Source organism: Pezoporus flaviventris, unplaced genomic scaffold, assembly GCF_033815535.1.
Source record: "Pezoporus flaviventris isolate CSIRO_AGI_PZ_B2104156 unplaced genomic scaffold, CSIRO_AGI_Pfla_v1 ptg000049l, whole genome shotgun sequence".
NCBI lineage: Eukaryota > Metazoa > Chordata > Aves > Psittaciformes > Psittacidae > Pezoporus > Pezoporus flaviventris.
The window spans coordinates 3,002,985-3,023,938 of NW_026892597.1; the positions used below are offsets into that span (position 1 = coordinate 3,002,985).

General features: G+C 43.3%; 1 protein-coding gene across 4 annotated transcripts in view; it reads left to right on the forward strand.

The window, feature by feature from the left end:
- Positions 1–20,954, forward strand: part of SFMBT2 (Scm like with four mbt domains 2) — a 107,472-nt gene that overhangs the window by 45,370 nt on the left and 41,148 nt on the right. For 3 of the 4 annotated variants that reach the window (XM_061468625.1, XM_061468624.1, XM_061468623.1), the window contains exons 5-7: positions 2,888–2,976; positions 6,104–6,350; positions 12,653–12,750. In XM_061468625.1, the coding sequence (XP_061324609.1) occupies positions 2,888–2,976; positions 6,104–6,350; positions 12,653–12,750 (434 nt within the window). Of the gene's footprint in view, positions 1–2,886; positions 2,977–6,103; positions 6,351–12,652; positions 12,751–20,954 lie in introns of those variants that run through there. The other variant, XM_061468626.1, reaches the window with a different exon arrangement.

Below are 20,954 nucleotides of genomic sequence, written 5' to 3' on the forward strand. Positions count from 1 at the left end.
CAATGCAGTCTGTTCTCTCCTGGAGGTTTTCGGAGTCCCTTTATCTACACTGCAAAAGAAGACCAAAATAAGGTCACTGTGGCAATTTTGGACTCTGGAAGCCTGTAATCCAGATTTGAATGAGGGAGAGGAGCCATCTTATTTGGGTGTCAAAAATGGTGAGGTGCAAGCCTTTTAAAAAGGGAAAGGTTTTTTTTTGTGGGTTTTTGTGTGAGGCATTAGAGGGGGAACTGACTGACAGCAAGATCTGTGAATTGGGCACCGTTAAGACATCTCAAATCAGGCATCTGGAAATGAAGCCCCCTGAAATCTGTTGTCAACTCTGAAAATCCCGTTTCCCCCACTCTCCTGCCAGCTTTGAAAGTTCGAACCGTGTTCTTTTTATCACATTTGTCATTCTTTAGTAATGAAGCTCTGGCATTCAGAATTTGGCTGACAACTTTTTGGGTAGGAGCCAAAATGAAGTTCAACTTGCACCTTTCTCTGATGCACCAAGTGCTGTTCGCAGCGAGAGGCAGAAGTCTGAACTAGAGGGACTGCAGCCGCCTTCATTACAGCAATTACTGTCTTCTCACTGTTGCCAAAATCAAGCTTGTTTTCTTTATCCTAATGTAAGTGGACAGACCTGATGAGGTGTATGCAACAGGAATGTTGAGAGAGAAAGTGTCATGTATAAACCATTTCTTCTCAGGCTGCTCTGTCATCTTAAATAATGTAAAGCTCATAAGCCTCCTGGAAATCTTGCAAAAATCAGTGCTACAAAAGACTTAGAGGCTTGGGTCCAGCACTTTTAGGGTTTTCTAATTTTAAATACATTTATATGTACTTTTAAAGTCATTTAGGTCTATAAACTGGATGTATAGTTCAATGACGCTGAGAGAACTGGCTTTTGGGAAGGAGCATAACTCAGCAATGAAGTCTGATGCAAGATCTGCTGGGCACAGCTTCTGTGTGTGTTCATGGCCAAATGTATGGATTGCGTAAGGTAATTAGGATAGAAATTTATCATGGGCCAGTGTCCAAGTGTGCTAAGTGCCTGTGCTGGATAGAAGCCCAGCGCTGTTGTGCCAGTTTATATGGCAAAGTCGCATAACTGTCCTTGGGCAAACGCAGCGCTCCCTCTTTGCGTTTCTTTAGTTCAGTGTTTGGCAGCAGATGGCTTGAGGATGCGTTGTGAGAAGGCTCAGGTTTGGTAACGGTAGCAATATTTGTGCCCACACTGCTGTTGCGTTTGCAGTCTGAAGTCCTCCTGCTCTAACCACTGAGATGGCACCTTCTTGGAGGTTCACAGCGTCAGGTTCTGCATTGCTGGGGCAGTGCAGTAGCTGAAACCCATCTCTGGGAAGGACTGAGAAGTCGCAGTCACTGAGCTTTGAAAACATTTAGAAATCCCACCCTGATGTGTGTGAAAGTGAATGGATTGCTCCTGGTTGACTGATGCGGTGTTTCCCTGAAGCATGGAGCAAAGGACTCTGCTTCCTTTGAGCAAACCATGAGGGCTGCTATCATTTAATTATTATGGACCTATGCTGATTAATTGCAGCCCTTCTTGGACTGCCCTGTGGGGTGATGGTCTCTAAAACATCCAATGTCTGAAAGAGCCTACAAGGATGCGGTAAAGGGACCCTTCATTGGGGACTGTAGCAACAGGACAAGGGGTGATGGGCTCAAGCTGAAACAGAGGAAGTTCAGGTTAGATAGAAGGAAGAAGTTCTTCCCTGTGAGGGTGCTGAGGTGCTGGCACAGAGTGCCCAGAGAAGTGGTGAATGCTCCATCCCTGGCAGTGTTCAAGGCCAGGTTGGACAGAGCCTTGGGTGACATGGTCTAGTGTGAGGTGTCCCTGCCCGTGGCTTGGAGTTGGAACTGGATGATGTTAAGATCCTGTGCAACCCAAACCATCCTATGATTCTATGATTCTATCCAGTTGTTTGTTCAGAGGAAATATTTTAGTTTTCAAATGCATGTGATTTTTCCCTTCTAAGGGTGTTGCTGTGTTAGCAGTGTTACTATATCACTGTTGGCTATCCCACACATAAGAGTTTTGGGGGAGAGAAAAACGTTTCTGGTGTTATTTAATTCCCATTTACAGGCAGGGGGAATCAAAATCTGGTGGCTGGGTTTCTGGTTGCAAATGCACGATGTATTCGAAGAATCATCTGTATCTCTGAAGCTGAAATTTGCTGAATTGCCTTTTGGTGCCTGATGACTTTTCCTGATTTCAACAGAATTTGAATCCTGGAGACAGCATGTATATTTTTCAGTTTAAATCTTGGAAACTGTGTGGATAAAGATCATGAAGTAACACAGGCTTCCAGTGTTTAGCTCAGAAATAAATCAAACTGTTTTGAAATGAAATAGATGTTCCCAGTAAATTCTGTAAGTCTTTCTTCTTGCAAGTGTATTGACTCAGCAGCTGACATATGATGTCCTCAGGGTTGATTTTTGCTTTGCTTTGTGGTGGAAAGCACCTGCAGTTTCTGTTGTCCTGTCCAGGAACTAAAAGTTTGCACAGCTTTATTTTTCTCAGAGTTCATTATTGAACGTACAAAGGGACTTTATAAATCACATTGAGCCTATGTGGTAAGCAGGAAACGAGCTGTTACACAAGCGGTGGCCAATTTTGAATGGGAGAGATGGAGATGATAAGTCAATGCTGTTGTAAATCACTGCCGGTGACTCCGGTGGAGCAACACCTCCCTTTATTTTGGGATGTAATGGGTTGCCTAAGAGAACTGAACAACAAACCAGCTTTTCTCATAGTCTGGAATACAATTGTATCTGAAACTGCAGAGCTGGCAAACCCTAAGGAGATGTTTCTGAGATACGTGTGCAAGTCCATTGCAGTCTGCTGTGCTCAGTATTGCTTTTCTTTCCTCCCCCTCTCCAGCAATCAAAGAGAAATACATGGACTGGACGGAGTTTCTCATACACGATTTGACTGGCGCCCGGACTGCACCTGCAAACTTACTGGAAGGCGTATGTATTAGATTGCAGTTTCTATCCACTATGGTGTTACAGTGTGCATGCTGCAGCAGTGTTCCCAACGTGCAGGGCTGTGTGCTTACAGCATCTGTGTGCCAGAAGCAGGCAAAATGATCCAGTGCTGGCCAAAATGTTGGTGGCAAGATTGTCTTGACTCTGCTGGTTTCTCCTCCTGATGCAGTGATGGGGAATTTGGTTTGCCTTCAGGCTGGAAGGTGGTGCTTAGAAAGTTGGGTGTTCAAAAAAGGCTGGGTGGGGAAGAAGAGCATGGAGGGAGTCTGTAGGAAAGAAGACACAGCCCTTCGGTGCCCAGTTAGATCCACCAAAGTGGTGACCTGAGCTTTCAAGACATGACACAGATTGGAGAGGGGACTCAATAGGTTCATGGGGAGCACTATCGGGTTTATGTATCCATGGAAATAGCTCCCCCAAGGGCATTCCTGCCACCTAAACACAACAGATATAGCAGGGAAGTGGGGTGAGATGACCTCAGTCAGTATGCAGGAGAGAAGGGTCTGTTTTTTTAGATGCATCCATATGGCCAAGAGCCCAGTCTGTGCATCATATTCACAGGGTGACTTGCACCATGTGCAGCCTCAGCATGCCTTGAGATCCCAGACAAAAAATCCTGCGTATTCACCTTGAAACCACAGGAGCAGGGCACCTTCTTCATAGGGACCTGCCCTATTTAATGTGGATGCTCTGTGGGCATCTGGGGAGGAGACAGTCTATCCTGTGGGAGATAATCCTCCCTGGCCCTCTGTATTTAGGCTGAGAGTGAAGGCACAGAGGTGGTTTACCTTTGTGTAAGCCCTTTGTTACCTTGTGTAAGCTTGCTTCCAAAAAGCCCATGTTGGCTTTTTGGTAGCAAGCACACATCAGGGCACTAGTTTTGATCATTTTGTCCCTGGTCAGAGGGACAGCCACAGCTGCATCCTTTTTCCACATGCCTGTGCAGTGCAAGCTGCACGACAGGGAGAATGAATAGTGTGCCATCAGGGATTCTTTTCCCCCAGTCTGTTATCTGAACAGCCCTCACACATCTAAAGTAATGCACGTCCTCAGGTCTGTCACATCCTCATTCATGGACCACTCCCAGGTGGCATATGCAGAAAGCTGGTGGTGTCCAACACCCATCTCCTGTATGCCAGTGCCATCACAAACCTCTCCATTCCCTTTCCACAGGCAGAGGGAAAAAAGGGCAGCCCCAGGCAGAAATACAGAGAGAGAGAAAACATTGCATTGGCTTGAAACAGTTTCTGACCCTTTTCTGGTGTTTGGTGTAATATATGTGCTTAGTGCTGTCTGTGTTGTGCAATGTGCAATGTGACCCCCTGTTGGCAGATTTGCTGTTCCTGAGTGCTGCAGATTGTTTCATAGTGCTAAATCAATACGTAGTGGTACTTCTATTTATCTAGTTTTCCATGCTAGCCATGCATCTAGAGAGTTCTTGCATGGTAAATGTTAATATTTCATGCAAGCCGTTAATTAATCTTAGCCATTCAGTTCTCGGGGGTAAATGACAAACCCATTGGCTTAAAATTTAGTACACAAATCAGAGAAGCAATAGGTGCTTTTATACAGCCAGGGATTTATTATAAGAAGTTAAATCATTGCGCCATCATTTCCTATTAAAGAATGTTTTGTTGCCATGAAGCAGTTGTATGAGAGGAGAAAAACCATTAAAGCAGATTTCTATTATATTATTAAATTCTGACACTGTGTTTTGCCATGAAATAGTACTTGAATACTACAGGTGCTTGTAGCTTACACTGTAGAGGAGTGGTTTATAATGGCAAATATATTGTTCTGAGAAATATCTATTAATCATAGAGCTGGTTAAAACTGTATACATGATAAGGTTTTAATTAATTTTAAGTACATTTTTTACCAAATTCTCACTGTGTAGCTGCAGATGTGAAAATTATTTGCATTTCAAGATTTTGAATGCTTTCAAAAATCAACAGGAAAAGCCCTCTGTTCTCTTTTTTTTCTACCCACCCCTAAAAAGAACCATCCTGGACTGACTCTGATTTACAGAATTCATATTTAAAAATATGCTGTGAGAGGTTTATATCATTTAATTAAGTAGAAATGGGACAAACACTAAGGAAAAAAAATCATGGAGTCATAGAATAGTTATGGATGGAAAACCTTGTTTTTAACATATTCTGCCTATGCTTAGCATCTCCTTTGGGACCAGTGCTCCCAGCTCTTGCAGTGTTCTTTAGTCCTGCTCTTGAAGCCCTGGAATGAAGAAATTGCATAAGGGTTGGAACTTGTATATACGAAAAAAGAAGAAAACTAACTGCAAAATAAACCCACTGAGCCCCAGAGGTATCGTTCTGCAAAGCATCTCATGGTTTTTTTAATGCCTGCGGTTGGCAGCTTTGCAGGTGTAAAGTTAAGCACATGTGTAAATGGTTGCAAAACTGGGATCACAGAAAGCACTATGTGCAAGCAAATAGCCTCAGTCACTAGGATTTCTTGGGCATGGTGGCTTGACCCAACAAACCCTGTGTGCTTTGATCCCAAGACCATTTAACCTGGTGGGAGCCTGCCATTGGCTTTGGGCTTTGGATTAAGCACCATGGACTCTTGTCCATGGGGAATAATTTGCTTTATAGGAATAGAGCCTATAGCAAATATATTCCTATTTGCCAACAGGAATGAGGCAAAGCCTTTGATGTGAAACATCAGCACATAGAGGGCAATTTCAGGGTCATGCCCAAAGAAGTCACCTTTTAGTTGTCCAGCCCTGTGATTGGTTCTTGTAGCTGCAATCAATGAGAATTTGGTTTTAAATCCTCCCTATAACTGGGCTTTGAGCTGTTCAGGAGCATCTTGAAGTGAACGTGCCTTATGAGCTGTTCCACCTTTTATTATTCTTTCTTTGTTGTTGTTGATGATGTCGGTTGAGAAATTAGCACAACTGTTGTTTTCTGTTTTACTTCTGAATTTGCACTTGGAAGACATTGGGTAAAATAGAAGAAGAACAGACTGTTTGCTGATCGCTTGGATGATGGTGTGAAAAACAAAAATAATCTTCTGCTGTCATCTGTTTCCTTGAGAAGTCTTCAAATAAAGTTTAAAATAAGGAGTTTTGCTTCTATTCAAACAGCCTCTGCGAGGAAAAAACCCTGTAGACCTCATTACAGTTGATTCCTTAATAGAGCTGCAGGATTCCCAGAATCCCTTTCAGTACTGGATAGTTAGTGTGGTTGAAAATGTTGGAGGAAGATTACGCCTTCGCTATGTGGGATTGGAGGAGACTGAATCCTATGACCAGTGGTTGTTTTACTTGGATTGCAGACTTCGACCAGTCGGTTGGTGTCAAGAGAATAAATACAGAATGGACCCACCTGCAGGTAAAGAGCCTCCTAAAATTACTAACCCTTTATGGCATTTACTGATGTTTTGAGATACTTGTGCAACCCATTTCTTCTTCTCCAGCATTCACATTGCTTTGACAGTAGTTTCTAGCTATAACACAGGTGCCATGTGAAAGCCATCTAAGGTGCCTTCAAAGTGAGTCAGGTAAACTCTGTTATGTATTTAATAAATTCTGTTTAGCTTAGCCTATTCGTGGAAGGAAGCAGTGTCCAATAAAAGCAGTTTTGTGCAGTTTTCTGCCCAGAAGCAGAGCTCAAGGATGTGCCTGCTTGCCCAGCCCTTTTCAATGGTGTGTTAGTGGCCAGGTTTTTCTGGCCATGCTGTAGGCATCTTGGTGGAAGCCTCACAGGGAGCCAGTCTTCTGCTGTCCAACTCATAGAATCAAGTCCTAGGTGACACCTCTCAGCATATACTAGACTCCTTTTGCTTTCCCTTCAACCAAAGACCTCTTCTGCCTGTGTCTTTCCATGGCTACACACATTTCTTTTGAGTAGCAGTAGACATCTGGGAAATTTCCCATGGGTGGAGAAAGTGTTTTGGGATGCTCATAGTCCCTCTTAACACAAGTTTTCCGTATTCTGCTGTAACACTGCTGTACAGCTACCAACTGAGGCCTGCCTTGTATGTAACCAGACTGAAAGTGTGGTGAGGGTGCTGGGTTGGTCTGCCTGTCCATGTCAGCCCTACCCAGCAAGGGCTTTTGGGGTGTCTGTTGCTAGAAGAAAATACTCCTTTGAGTAAGGGTAGATGGGGTCTTCCAGCTTTCAAAAGATCACAGATTTTGTCCTGCCTTTTCTCCAAGGAAGTGAAGTCTTTGCAGTATGTCAGACCATGTTCAACATCAGGAGGTTGCAGTTTGGAGAAGCTGAATTTAGTGTTTGAACCACCTTGGATGGAGAGAGATAGGGACTGCAGCTGAGCCAGTCTGGGGGCATAAATTGGAAGTCACAAGTCCAGGGGTAGGAGAAGTTCAAGTGACAGGAGGTAAGTTTAAGAGTCAGGCAGAAGCAAGCTGAGACAGGAGGCTGGGCAAGAGCAGAGTCTGCTGGAATCACATTCCAGAAGGACTGGGTTTGGCAGGGCGAGAATGATGGCCAGGCTGGGTGTAGGGGAAAGCTAAGCATTACTAAGGTTTAGCAAGCAAGAGATATGGTGTAGGAACCACAGCACACAGTAGGGACACAGGGCTGCTTGAAACTTCCTGGGGAAATGCATGCAAAGGCATTCGCTGGCAGGTTCTGGAGCTGGCTTTCGAGATACGCTTGCATCCAGGCTATATCCCATTACAGTGGGGAATGACTGGGATGATGGATCTTCTCCACTACCCAATAATAGTGGTAAAAGCTTTGTGGAAGTTTCTGGGCAATTGGATTTCTCTCTACTTAGGGAGTTTGGCTCTGTTTTGGTAGGACTGGAGTTGGCTGAGTTGGTTGTCAAGTTGTTTGACTCGATTTCTCTTGGAGTTAGGGGTCTGGTTAAACATGACAGCTTAGACTGTTGCATGCATGGTCTTATTTCGGGCAGAAAGTGTGTACCATCTGTGTGTTTCATAAAGCTGTGGCTTATACTTGGGGCAACAAAGCTGTTGGCCATATCTCGTGGAGCATGGTCCCCATTTCTACCTCCAATCTGGATGCCTCAGTTTACATTGAGATATAAGGTGCTTCCTTTGTTAATGTGCAGGCCTAGCAGGTCTATTCCACCTTTTCGGGAGCAAATGAACAACTTCTTCAGGTCTGTGCTTCATTTTCCTTGTGGTATGGGTGAATTTTTTCCATTGATGTCAAATGATAGCAGAAAGGTAGCCCTCCTTTGGGTAAATGTTTCTGATATGGGTTCTGTCCACTGCACCCCATTCAGAGTGGTTACTATGATATAAGCAATTGTGTTCACAAGTCTGTCTGGGTCTTGGGTCTAACGTGGGGTCTTGGATGCTTTTTGGAAGCATGTGTTTTTCTTCACTAATCAGTAGGAATCAATGTTCCCCATCACTTCTAAATTAGATGCGAATGCTGGAGAGCATGAATATGACTCAGTCTGTTACTTTAGAAAGTATTTGTGTTCCAGAGAAACACTTTTTCATTGACTGTCTCTGAACTCTCCTGGCCTGTATAGGTTTGGTGGATCAATACAGAAATGGCCCAAATGAGATTTGTGCTTCCTCTTTGTTTCTTTCATTCTCTTTCTGCTCTTTCCTCCTTTTATCTAGTTGTGCTTCTTTCTCTGTGGGTTCTCTAAACCTGCTGTTGGATGCTTTATTTGCCAGTTTTTTTATGTTTCTTCTCCCATCTCCTTGATTTAACTGCTTTTAAAATTTCTTTCTCTTAGAATCATAGAGTGGTTTGTGTTGGAAGGGAGCTTAAAGCTCATCTAGTTCCAATCCCACGGGCAGGGACACCTTCCACTAGACCAGGTTGCTCCAAGCCCTGTCTAGCCTGGCCTTGAGCACTGCCAGGGATGAAGTCCTCATTCTTCTCATTTGTTTTCATCTGATACCCGTTTCCTCTCCTCAACATTTCTCTGGTCACTTTTTAATGAACATTGGTATTAATGAATTCAATGCTCACTTCTTTTTCCTGACTTCCATTGACTTAAATAGGTGGTCATTCCTTTACATCTCCTAAAGTTGTGTCTCACAGGAGTTTGCTGAGAAACAACCCTTTGGTTTTGAACCCTTTCATTTTCTCACAAGTCTTCTCCTGGATGTTGCCCCCAGAGGTCTTTCTTTTCTTCTCCCTTCTGGTCTCCAGGGAGTAGCCAGTCAGAAAGGGGAATCTGATGAGGCAGGAATGTTGGTTGGAGTTTTTGCAGTTGCAGAAACACAGTTTCTGGAGGCATGAATGCTGTTTGTTCCACTTCTGACATAGGGGACTATCTGTCTAATCATTTGATGTCCACCTAATGTCATAACGTTCATAAAGCACAATGGGTGAATAAAGCATATGAGACATTAATCCAGAGGAGGATGACAGAAAGTGGCTGATCTTATGGGATGTGTTTCAAGTTGAAGTCTGCAAAAGAAATCTTTGAGGGAGTGGACAGGAATGTTGTCAGGATGAGATGCTGGCAGCAGGGAGCTCTAAAAAAAGCTCAGGGATGAAGCTACTAAACCACAAATTGTCAAAGGATTCAGTTTCCTAAGGACCCGTGGCCAGGAGAGTGAGCAGGGAGGGACACATCCTTGCCTGCTATACATGCTTCCTGGTGACTTATGTAATATATAGGATTATACTAGAAAGACCTTTATTGTGTGAAAGACCTAGCATGGACCTTCTTAGGAAGGAGACTCAGTGGGCAGTATCTTGTTTCTTTACACATCAGGGATTAGATTCACCTGCAAGCATAGGAAAGACAGTTCAGCATGAGCTGTTGCTGTATCTTTATGGTTGCAGGATGCCTAAGACATGTCTAACATAGTTCGGATGAAGTGACATCTTCATAAGCCTGTTATTTTTTCCACTCGGGTGGGTTGAAACTAATGAGCACATGCCTGGTTGTTTAATTTTTGAACATCTGAAGCCAGTTAAGGCAACTCCTTGACTGTTAACAGGAACAGCCTTGGACTTTATGTAAAAACTGTTATGAATCTCCTCTGAAGAGGTGCTGAGCACAGGCAGCTCCTCCCAGATAAGGCTGCATGTTCAACTGTTGTCAGATGAGGATGTTGAGTTACACATCAGTTTGGTAGGTTGTGGCAGTGCTTTGCCTACCCTTGACTTGGATACTGCATGTGACCCTTCAACTTACTTATTTCCTTGTGTGTCTGGGCTGTGATCTTACTGTGTTGATCCACCTCTGGGACTTGCTGGGATGGGTTTCACCTTGGATAGCGGTTTGAGGACAGTCTTTCTAGATGCAGAGCACCTCATATAAAGGAGACCCATGAATTCAAATGTCTGCAGTATTTTGGGTGGAGAGATCTCTTTTCTAAAGCCATCCATATCCTAGCACCCGCTTGATGTTCAAGAATGTGCAAGAGGGTCCTTAGGAAATAGCATCCTGGCTGTATTCAAGTGGCAACTTTCAGGGACTTTGTCTTACGAGCCCTTTTAATTGAGGCCAAGGGCTCATAGCTTATTTTTCCCCTCAGAGGTGTATCTGAATCCAATAAGCCTTCTCGCTAGTGCAAATTGGCACAGGCTGCTTGACGCAGAGCACTGATGGTCTTGCCTTGACTGTTTATGCAGGAAGAGATTGCCTCCTTTTATGTTACTTGCTATTTAAAGACAAATTGGCAGTCATTTTAATTGCTCACTCCTTGTTAACCTAAATAAAAATTGACACAGTTCACTTTGTTCAATTACCTGCAACTCTATCACTTAAAAGAGCATAAAGCACTGTGTTTAACCATGCAATTTAGTGTCCATATACTCCCCAGCATAAGCGAGCTGCCGCTAATTAAATGTGTGTATGATACTGCTTGCTGGTTATTGAAACCATTGGAGTTGTCTTTATCTCTTGGAGTTTGTTGACATTGCCCAAAGAAATTGCTGCTGCTTGTCACTGATTTGGGACAAAGTCACCAAAAATGTCACGTTATTCTTTCCCTACTGCCATCATGGGAGAAAATGAGGGTTTGTTTTCAGCTAACTGTCTCCAGGGAGCAGGGAGGCATCCAACAGCCTTTCCCAAAACCCACACTTTTTGTTAGTTGAAACAACAGGGTGGCTGCAACTTTCGGGACAAAATCATGTCCTATTGACTGTTTCCTTGTTTGGCATCATTTAAACCAAAGGGGAAGCAACAAGGTGGGTTGTTTCCTTCCCTGCTCTTGGAGCTGATCAGAGCTCCTGAAAGTAAGGGAGAACCGGAGCAACAAAGCTATAAAATAATGAACAGTTAGGTAAAGAGTGCATTTCTTAACACTTTTGACTGCTGCCTATGCTGTAAACAGAGACTTGAAATGTGTATTCCCATTAATAACCAGACAGTTAAGTAATTGAAAGTGAAAGGTTAACGTTTCCCTTTAAGTGTGTTTAAATTCATATGCATATCCTTGATGTCTGTTCTGAAGTAGGGAGGTTTGATATAGTGGAAGTATAAGTACATCCACTTCCAGTGAGTGATCCTGCAAATCCTATTTTGATAAGGTCTTAAATCTGTTGAAATCAGAGCATAAAATTCTCTTGTACTGTTGGTGCTAGGTGAAAACAGTGCTTGCCAATTCCATTTTTTTTTATACATATGTTTTATTTCCTCCTTCCCAATTGTAAGCTACAGTGGTAAATCTCTGGTAGCTAGTAAATATATATAGTTAATAGATGTAAAGAATTGAAATGCAAATTCTGCTGAACTGAACTGATATAAGTGTGTGAAGCCAAACTGACAAAAGGAAAGCTTCACACTGTTCACTGCTTATCGAGGCTCAAGTTTATTACTGAGGAGATGTTCATTTCCATTTTAATAATTGTTGCAATCTATCTACCTATCTTGTCTCCTTAAGACCTTGATATGAATAACTTGTTATGTGCAGGGTAACAATGTGTTTTCTAGGGCAGAAGTAAATCCAATATCATGTTCTTCATCATAGTATTGTTTCCTACATTGTTTCCTTTGATGAATCATAGGCATTTTGCTGCACTGAACCATAAAGGGCTTGCTAATATAATGATTTAATAATATTAAACCTATTTAAAGAAACTCACTGAAAGCAATGTGAATTTGCACAAAGATGTTGCCTAGAAGTATTATGATGAAAATTCGTAAGTGTAAGTCTTTGAAGTGGTGTGATGCTCTGGTTTGAGGGTGGTACTAATAAATGGGGCTGGGTCGAAATGTTCCTTCCCACACCTACCCTCAACCCATCTCAAAACCCCTCCAAGCCTGCAATATAATAAGAAAAGACTTCCCAATGAACAGAAGGCTTGGTAAAGGTTTCTCTGATTTTGTTCAAATCTATCTAACTAATACTGGCTGAAGACTTGAGGCTCCTCAAACTGGAAAACATCAGCTATTTTGAGAACTGAAAATCAGAGGAGAGTTTTGTTATTTTCAGGTAATAAGATGTTATGCTTCTTGTTTCTTCAGCAGAAAATGAAGGATGTGCATTTTCCTGGGTTTTACTCCAGGATATAAAATACAATCTTCCTTAAATGTGCCCCTGCTGGTTGCTTTTGTGTTGAATTTATCTGTGCTGTACAGCTTGGAATATACACGCTATTCATTTCACTTGTACTATCCATTTTTAGGACGTAAAAACCTAAGTCTTTCAAAAATGTTTGATTCCCAAACAGTCACCTCTTGGTTTTGTTGTGTTTTGTTGTTGTCGTTACTTTAGATATCTGTTCCTTGAAGACAATATCTGAATGGAAATGCGCTCTGGAAAAATCCCTTAATGATGCAGCAAATTTTCCTCTTCCAATGGAAGTGTTCAAGGTAAAAGAAACCTGTTTTTCCTTGGCTTACAGAACCCATGATGTGTAAATATCACAGAGTATTTTGTGACTTATGTTAAACTTTTGCAGGAAGGGCCGTTGCTCTTATATGTAACCATGAAAGGTCACAAATGAGATGTTGGTATAAAACGCAGTTTTCTATGTGAATTTTCCATGCTGAGAACTGATTTCTTGCAGTCAGTGTTTTCTAGGGGCTGGTGGTGAGCACTGATTGCTCCAACATAATTTTCAATGTGTCTTACTCTGTTAGACCTGTGCAAAGGTGTTATATTCAACAGTGAAATTGTAAAGCTACAAATATGAAAGTTGACATATTTCTATGGACAGATTTCTGTGACCCTTGAACCTAAATTTTCATGTGATCACAAGCCACAAGGCAGAGAAACTTCCTTCAGGAATCTGTAGTGGAAGTGGGAGATAATTTTGACATCTCCCCACCTCTTTTTTTCCCCCTTCTCACTTTGGTTTCTAATAGTTAGAGTTGTGCTTCAGCCCTGAGGCACCAGTTTTAATTTCCCATCCAGATATGCACTGCTGTTAATCATGACGGCTTCAGCTGTGCCTGTCTGGTTTCTAACTGTTACATCCTTGCTGTGATGAGCGAGAGGATGCTCAGGGAGGTGTGTTAAAGGGCATGGTGCTGCGCTGTCTCTGGTGTCACCTCTGGCTTGGGTACCTGGGGGATCACAGTACCATCCCCACCACCGTTCCTGGCTCATCCAGCCTGGGGAGCCTCTAGGTTCCTTCTCTGCCCTTAAGCATCATGGCCCTGCAACACCCCAAAACACTGATACAGTATGATGCTTAGGGCCATGGTTTAGAGGTGGACCTGGCAGTGTTAGGTTTACAGCTGGACTTGATCTTAAAGGTCTTTTCCAACCTATCATCCTATAACTGGAAGAAGGCAGTCATCGTGTCCCATCCTGGCATGCCTCAAAACCCTGGTGCCACCTTCACCCTTTCTGCAGGGACATGCCAACAGCTTCCTATGAAGAATCCAGGCTCCTCACCCAGCTGAGATGCACTTGAATTAGCAACATTAATTTGGGAATGCATTAATTTGCTAATGGCCCAGTCAGTGGCTTATTTGCTTGCAGTGTGAAAGCTATGCTGGGCTGGGAGAAGTGGGAAGATTTGTGTGTTGGCTTTCTGCACAGACGGGGGTTTGAGCAGCCTTGTGCTGTGATGGGAGTGATGCGCAGAGAGTTTTGACTCTCTGCCATGTATTTCGTAACACATCTATCTGCCAACTCTATTAAAGTTTGCATTTGCAAAAGTTTGGAGATCAAAACAGCATTGTGTGGGGCAGGGATGAAATCACAATAGGGAATGCCTAATGTGTAAATTTTATTGCTGCAAATATGAAAGAGTGAAGAATGTTTCTGATGAGGCTCATAAAGCATCCTTCTTTTTTTAAGGTTTATAACTAACAGCTGTTCTGCTGCCTCTTCTCAGCATGACAGACTTATACCCACTTACTTTAATTATTGCATGAGGGTCATAAATTAAATTCAGCAAATCCCAGTTGCCATTGCCATGTAGTTGGAGCTTGCAAACATGTTCTTCTTAGAAGACAATGCAAAACACTGGCCCAAGAGGAGAGTTGCTTTGGGGCCAAATGTGACAAAAAGACAGGATTATGTCAATAGGGCTTCTTTATTTGCAGTGTGAAAGCTGAGCACAAGGTGAGCTGAATTCGGTGTCTAGTTTTACCTCAAGCCCCTAAGTTCTGGTGCTGGGAAGGCAGGAGGCTGAATAAATCATTTATGTGTGGACATCACACACAAATATTCTGCCCATTTAGGGTGAATCAACCCTATCTTATGCCTCTCGATTAAAGAGAAAATATGAGAGCTTGTCCATGCCTTTGAGCATGTCTTCCTCTGGTAGTGACTTAAACATGAATTACAGAAAGGCTGTAGGAGACTACGAGAGTACAGGTGTCTGACCTACAAGATAAGCCAATATTTATGTGTGGGACCTTCAAGGAGAATCCCAGGTCCCAGTGAAAAGTGTTGAATCCAAGGCATCATTTTATAATTTTTCTCTTTTTTTAAATCACTTTTATTAATCTTTATTGGTTTTTGCAAACCCAGCACAGAAGTAATGTTTCTACATGGTGCCTGGGGCTTTATGCTACTGTAACTGTCATGTGTTAGATGAGATGTAAAACACAGGGTTTGACAGCTGGCAACTGTTAAAAATCTTCTGGAAAGCTGGAAATGTTTACTTTGTTGGACATGGTAAACTGCACGCCAAGTTGTAGTCTGCATATTCCCCATTTCCTACAGAAATTCATCACCGAGTAGCTAGTGACAATGTGTGCTTGCTCCACAGACAAGAGCAGTCCCTGGGTGAGCACCTATACATTCAGCTGGACTATGACTTAAATTGCTGATGTCCTTTGAGCTGTGCACGGCTGGGCATTGTCACTAATGTGCCATCAGAGTGGTCCTAGCTGCTATTCCTGGGAAAGCAGATCTGCAGTTGTACTCAAGAAGTGGTTCCTCTTACGGGTCTGTCACCCCATTGTTGGCATTGGTGATGATGCTCTTTGGCTTTGGTGTAACAGGATTGGGTTCCACCTGAGACCTTGTGAGACATGGGTTTGAGCCTGAATCACCAACAAAGAGATGGACTTGTGCGTGGTGGTCTTTGGCAGCAGATGTAAAAATCCTTTGTAGAAATGCCTTGATACCTACTTGGCATTCAAGGAGAGGCTCCAGCCTCGTTGCAAACAGGGGGAAGGCTGCAAAGAGGATCTTGCTTTTATTCTGGTGCTGTTTTACAGTTGGCCATATGTTGAAAGTGTTTGTAAAATGCTTTAGGATCTTTTGAGAAGGAATGTGATGTTCAACTGCCAGAAAAGGCTGCTATTATATAGCTACTAAACATAGTGTTTTGCAAACTGCACATCTTGGAATAAGTTTTTTCTTCACAAAAGCTTTTTTTGCAGCACACCTGCTATTTTGTCAACCTGTTCTATTCAGAAAGCATCTTGAGCCTTAAAGAAAGCAAAATGCAGGCAGGATTTTCAAGGGTGTTTGAATGGTTTAGGAGCACAAAACCACCTGAAAGGCTACAACCCAAGAAGATGTGTCTTTTGCTGTTTCTGTTCTGATTTCAGCATGCTGTAGGGATCCCCCATGCTTGGTACTGGTCATAAATGGCTTAGGATTCAGAGGACACCTAAAAAAACAGCCAGAGCTTAATAAAGATGTTGAAACTATTGCTGGGGCCTGATTTCAAGTTAAGTGTGACAACTTCAGTGGTTTGCTTCAGCGATGGCATTACTGGTACTTTCTAAGCCTTGCATCAGGAAGCCAGACTCCAAACACAGCACATTCTAGCCCTAGTATTTATGAATTAATGCATTTTTTTTTAGAGTTAAAGCTCTGTAGCTTGTGTAAGAAGAATGCTAGACACATAGAATCACAGAATTTTTGGGTTGGAGTGAACGTTAAAACTCTTCTAGTTCCAACCCCCTGCCATGGGCAGGAACACCTTCCAGTAGACCAGGTTGTTTAAAGCCCAGGTCATGGGATTTAGTTCCCTAGAGAGGCAGATAATGTCCTAGGGATCTTCTCTGACCTCCCATTCTGCTTCCCCTGGTCTCCTGTGCCTTGTCTGTGGGTCCCATGCAGATGTCATGGATCTTCAGGTGTCTTTCAGCTCGCCTCGGACACCTCTGTTTGGGCAACTGAGTTCTAGACAGGATTTGGGATGCTCACCATCTTTCTGTAGGTGTTGCATATGGGCATCTTATCCCCAGTTCCCTCCAATTGCTATAAAGTGGGTCCTGATGACTAATTTGGATGGAGCTGTCCCCAGCCACATCCCTAACCCAAACTCTGATAAACAGATTGAAGAGCACAGATGCTTAGGAGGGAGAGGTGTTATCTAAGATAGGTAGCAATTCCTGAGGATAGCCTTTGGACCCATTCCTCTTGTCTCCACTCTCTGGTCTTCCTTTCCCAAAGGTGTCATTGTTTTTGTCCAGCTCAGAATAGTTCTTTCTCTGTCAAAAAAAGCTCTATGCTATGCCCAGCCCATTGTGCTCTAGTTCTAATTTGAGCTTTTTGGTTGCTTCCTGTTACCAGTAATGGTATTAATTAATGGTAAAAATAAGGACATGGAAGGAATCTGTTGGGACATATCTCTCCTAAGGAGAGTGGTAGAGGGACCACCTATCACCCAGGCAAGAACTGCCTCCTGAAATTGAGGACAGAGTGATGATTCTAGTTCTACACTCTGAAGTATGATATTAAACAGGACTCCTTCCCCTTTTCTAAACTACAATTTTCCCATCAGATTAATTGTGCAAAGAGTAAGACAGACGATTGCTCCAAGCCTCTGATTGTTTTATTTTAAAAGGAGGACAACACCTCTTCAAAGTTAATAAACCCTTTGGGTGTTTTAGGGTGTCTTCTTCCATTATTTGGTATTCTGAAGGAGCTTAAGATACAGCAACCCAAGGATTCCTTTCTGCTCAGAGGCAATCCTCACCTGGCTTATATGAATAGACTTGAAGTCCATCGGGGTTTTTCTGTCTTCACTCCCCCCTACTAGATGTGCACATGCCAATGCAGTAGCTTAAAATGAACGTGCTTTTGCTTTCGCTTGGAAGCCGAATCCCACCAGCCCTTTCATGCACTGACGGCTTGGCTGGGCCTTGCTCTGCCCACTGTGCTTTAATAACCTGTGAGTAGCCTTGTTGTTTGCAGGCTGCCAGGTTATTTATACTCCATCTGTTCTTCCCCGTCCGTAGCACTCGCCAGCCCATCTCCCTGACTGCTGTTTGCCTGGCTGGGGGACATGCATGGCATCCTGATCCCTCTGTTGTTCATCTGCCTTTTGACCTGCTCCTGTCTCAGATCATTAAAGCCATTTATCTTTGTAAGACCATCGTTAGGTGTATACCCCAAAGGTCCTTGAGATGTAAAGAGCCTTCATGGCTCTTGGAAGCAAGGATGTCTCCGCTGTCAAATGTGCCACTCGGGTGACATGGAATCTGGTGATATCTCTGTGGACCACTCAGGTAGGTGTTCCCACCTGTGTGTTTTCCTTTCCACTTGACTTTCCCACCTGTGAAATAGCATCTGTGCAGAATGGTTGAGTTTGGAAGGGACCACTGGTGTCATGTTATCCAACCTCCCTGCTTAAGCAGGGTCACCTAGAGCATATTGCTTATGATTGCATCCAGGAAGCTCTTGAGTATCTCCAGGGCAGGAGACTCCACAACCTCTCCAGGCAACCTATTCCAATGCTCAGTCACCTTCATAGTAAGTTCTTCCTCATGTTCAGGTGGGACTTCCTGTGGTTTAGTTTATTCCGGTTGTTTAGTTTATCCTCTTGTCCTGTAGCTATGCACCAATAAGAAGAGTCTGGCCTCATCCTCTTGACACCCTCCCTTCAGATACTTATGTACATTGATCAGGTCTGCCCTGAGCCTTCTCTTCTCTAGGCTCAACAAACCCAGCTCCCTCTGCTTTTCCTCATGCTCCGGATACTTAATGATTCTAGTATCCTGTGACTACTAACCAGGATTTATTAGTGAACGCCTGTGCAGTGGTGTGACGGTCCTGAATGCTCTAAGACATTAAGAAACCCAACCCAAACCCCTCTAAAAACCCCAGGTGAATGCGTATCTGTCTCTTTTACCTCTGCTGCATGTGCTTCCAGTGCCTAGGCGAATCTAAGCAGGCACTGTGTAGGAGGGGATCTTTGCTCTAATGCCATCTGTGTTGGGCCAAGCCATACGGAGCAGGTGTATTTGGATTTAGACCGGCTACTCTGCAATGTTGCTGTTTCTATGGCAACTATTTTTTATTCAACAAGAGGAGCTTACAATCTGTAGGGCTAAATTTGATGCTAGGCAGAAGAATCTGCAGTTTTTAAGGGGCTCTTCAGTAGGTGCAGTTTGTAGCTGGCTCTTGTGCTCATTACTTCAGGGCCACTGTATCTCTAAAGCCTCCCTCCCAGCAGCCTTTCCTTTACTTCCCACCCCGTATCTCTGCGTTTTGCTTTTCTTGTGACTGCACTTGTCAAACCAAGAGACAATTTGCTCATGTTGTGTGTTACCAGGGGATTTCTGTCTCCCTGCAGAGAACGTATGTGCCTTCAGGGTAAATCACTCCGTGTTTAGCCAAGGAAGTTGAATCACAACAAGACTGATTCATCTGCAAATAATGCAGAGGATTGCATTTGAGAGGGTTTATTTATTTATTTATTTCTCAATTAAAAAGCCAATGTCACATTCCTGTAGAGGCAGTTTAACCACTGCTATTACTGTGTTTGTGACTGGTTACCACACATGAGCTTTGTGATTAAAATTAGACTATTAGAAACAGCCAGTTTCTTGAGAGAATTAGAAAAAACACAGGGGGGGGAAGCGATTCTCTTTGAAAACAAAAACTGAATCAAGTAATATGTTTCCAATCATAGCAGATGGGGCCTACTTCTTTTGTGTCTTAGTAGGGTAAACCAGGAGAGATGTGACTGAAGGCAATAGCGTTTCACACTGTTACAGTTGGTGCGGGTTAAAGGAGGCTCAGTTCAGTCATTTATTAAGTGCTCAGTGTTTCTCATCAGCCTCTCAACTTTGCAGCTTTTCAGCATTCAGGCTTAGTTCTGAATTTTGCATGGAGTTGCAGTCTTGTAATTGGTGTGAATCTGACTATCCTGGACCAAAAGACCCCTGACTTTTAGGGTGTTTGGAAATCAGAGTTCACATTAGAGCCTTTTCCTCTTATCTATACTCTGTGTAAGCTGCTGGGTTTAAAATGAGACGACTCCAATGTTCTACCTTGAGCAGAATGGGCTTAAAATGAGCTTTTCACAATCTGCAGGTGATGGCCTTCATTGGGTTTGTGGACACAGCTAGAGCAACCAGCCTATATTACAGCTTCCTAAATGTCATGGGCAAAAGGAGCTTAGCCAAGTCCCCCTGCTCTATCTGCCTTACCCACTGCACTGTAAAATTACCGGAGCTTGACTCTTCTGACATGCACAGATCTGAGTTTATTTACACTTAAATGACCTTTGTTGAATGGAAATACTTAGAAGCCAGATTCAGCGAGATATTTAGGTACCAGAAAGAACAAATGACTATCATGATATTAAAGTACATCTTTTTGAGCCCAAAACCTAAAGCCAATGCTTAGTGACCTTATTATTAGGACTTAAATATGTCACCCACACAGGTACTTTCTTAAAGCCTATCTGCATCCTTAAAGAGTCTGAATGCTGTTGTAAGTCTGTTTGTGGATCTCTTTTGGAATGAAATTTAGGCTCCCAAGTCACCTGAAACCTGCATCAGTTTTGAAACTTGCACTGCTAGTGGCCTGTTAGCTGTGAAGGAGAAACTCAAGTGGCTATCTCAGTACCTAAAAAAGAGGGCTGGGAATTAGGAGCCTGGTTCTCCTCCCAGCACCATTGCTGACTTGTTATTTGATGTTCAGCCTTTAGCCCTGCAGGTGATGCTGGATGCAGTGGGCTGCTGCAAAGCTCATCAGTGTTTTTGCAGGAGGGTCGCCATATGAAGATTAGAGGCAATGGTGCAAAGGGCTCTTTCAGGTGGCCTGGAGGGTCACAACCTGTGCACGCTGGCATGTTTACAGATGCATACTGCTCTAAAACTATGAGTCTGGGGCTGGGTTTAATTGCTTCGTAGTGAGAGCTGCACCAGCCCTGGCTTTTCACAGCAGGTTTGGGCTGCAAGTGATAGTAGCTCAGTGGAAGGTTATACACTTTTCCATTTGTTCCCCATGAGCATCATCATATGCTGTGATCCATCACATTAGAGGTTGTGACCCTTTGAATCATCATTTGTGGTGCTCATGCCATGTTAATTCATTGTGCTTTCTGTGGCATGATTTTTCACTTGGCTCTGAGGGACTCTTCTGCATCCTTGATAGTCGATCCAGCTTACCTTACTGCTCCTCAGTGCTCAGAGGGCATTTCTGTCACCCACACAGGGCTTGTGAAGCCCAGGACAGGCAATCTGCTGGTGTAAATCCTTGTGGTTAGTGGGGCTGCTCCTGGGAAGCATTGGTTGCCAGTAGGAGTAAAGGTTCACCATGCACAAGGCTATAAAATGCTCCAACTGATCAAATTCATCTCCATTTCAACGGAAATTGAAGCTTACTTGAAGATGTTGGTAGAAAATAATGGCTAGTGACACCC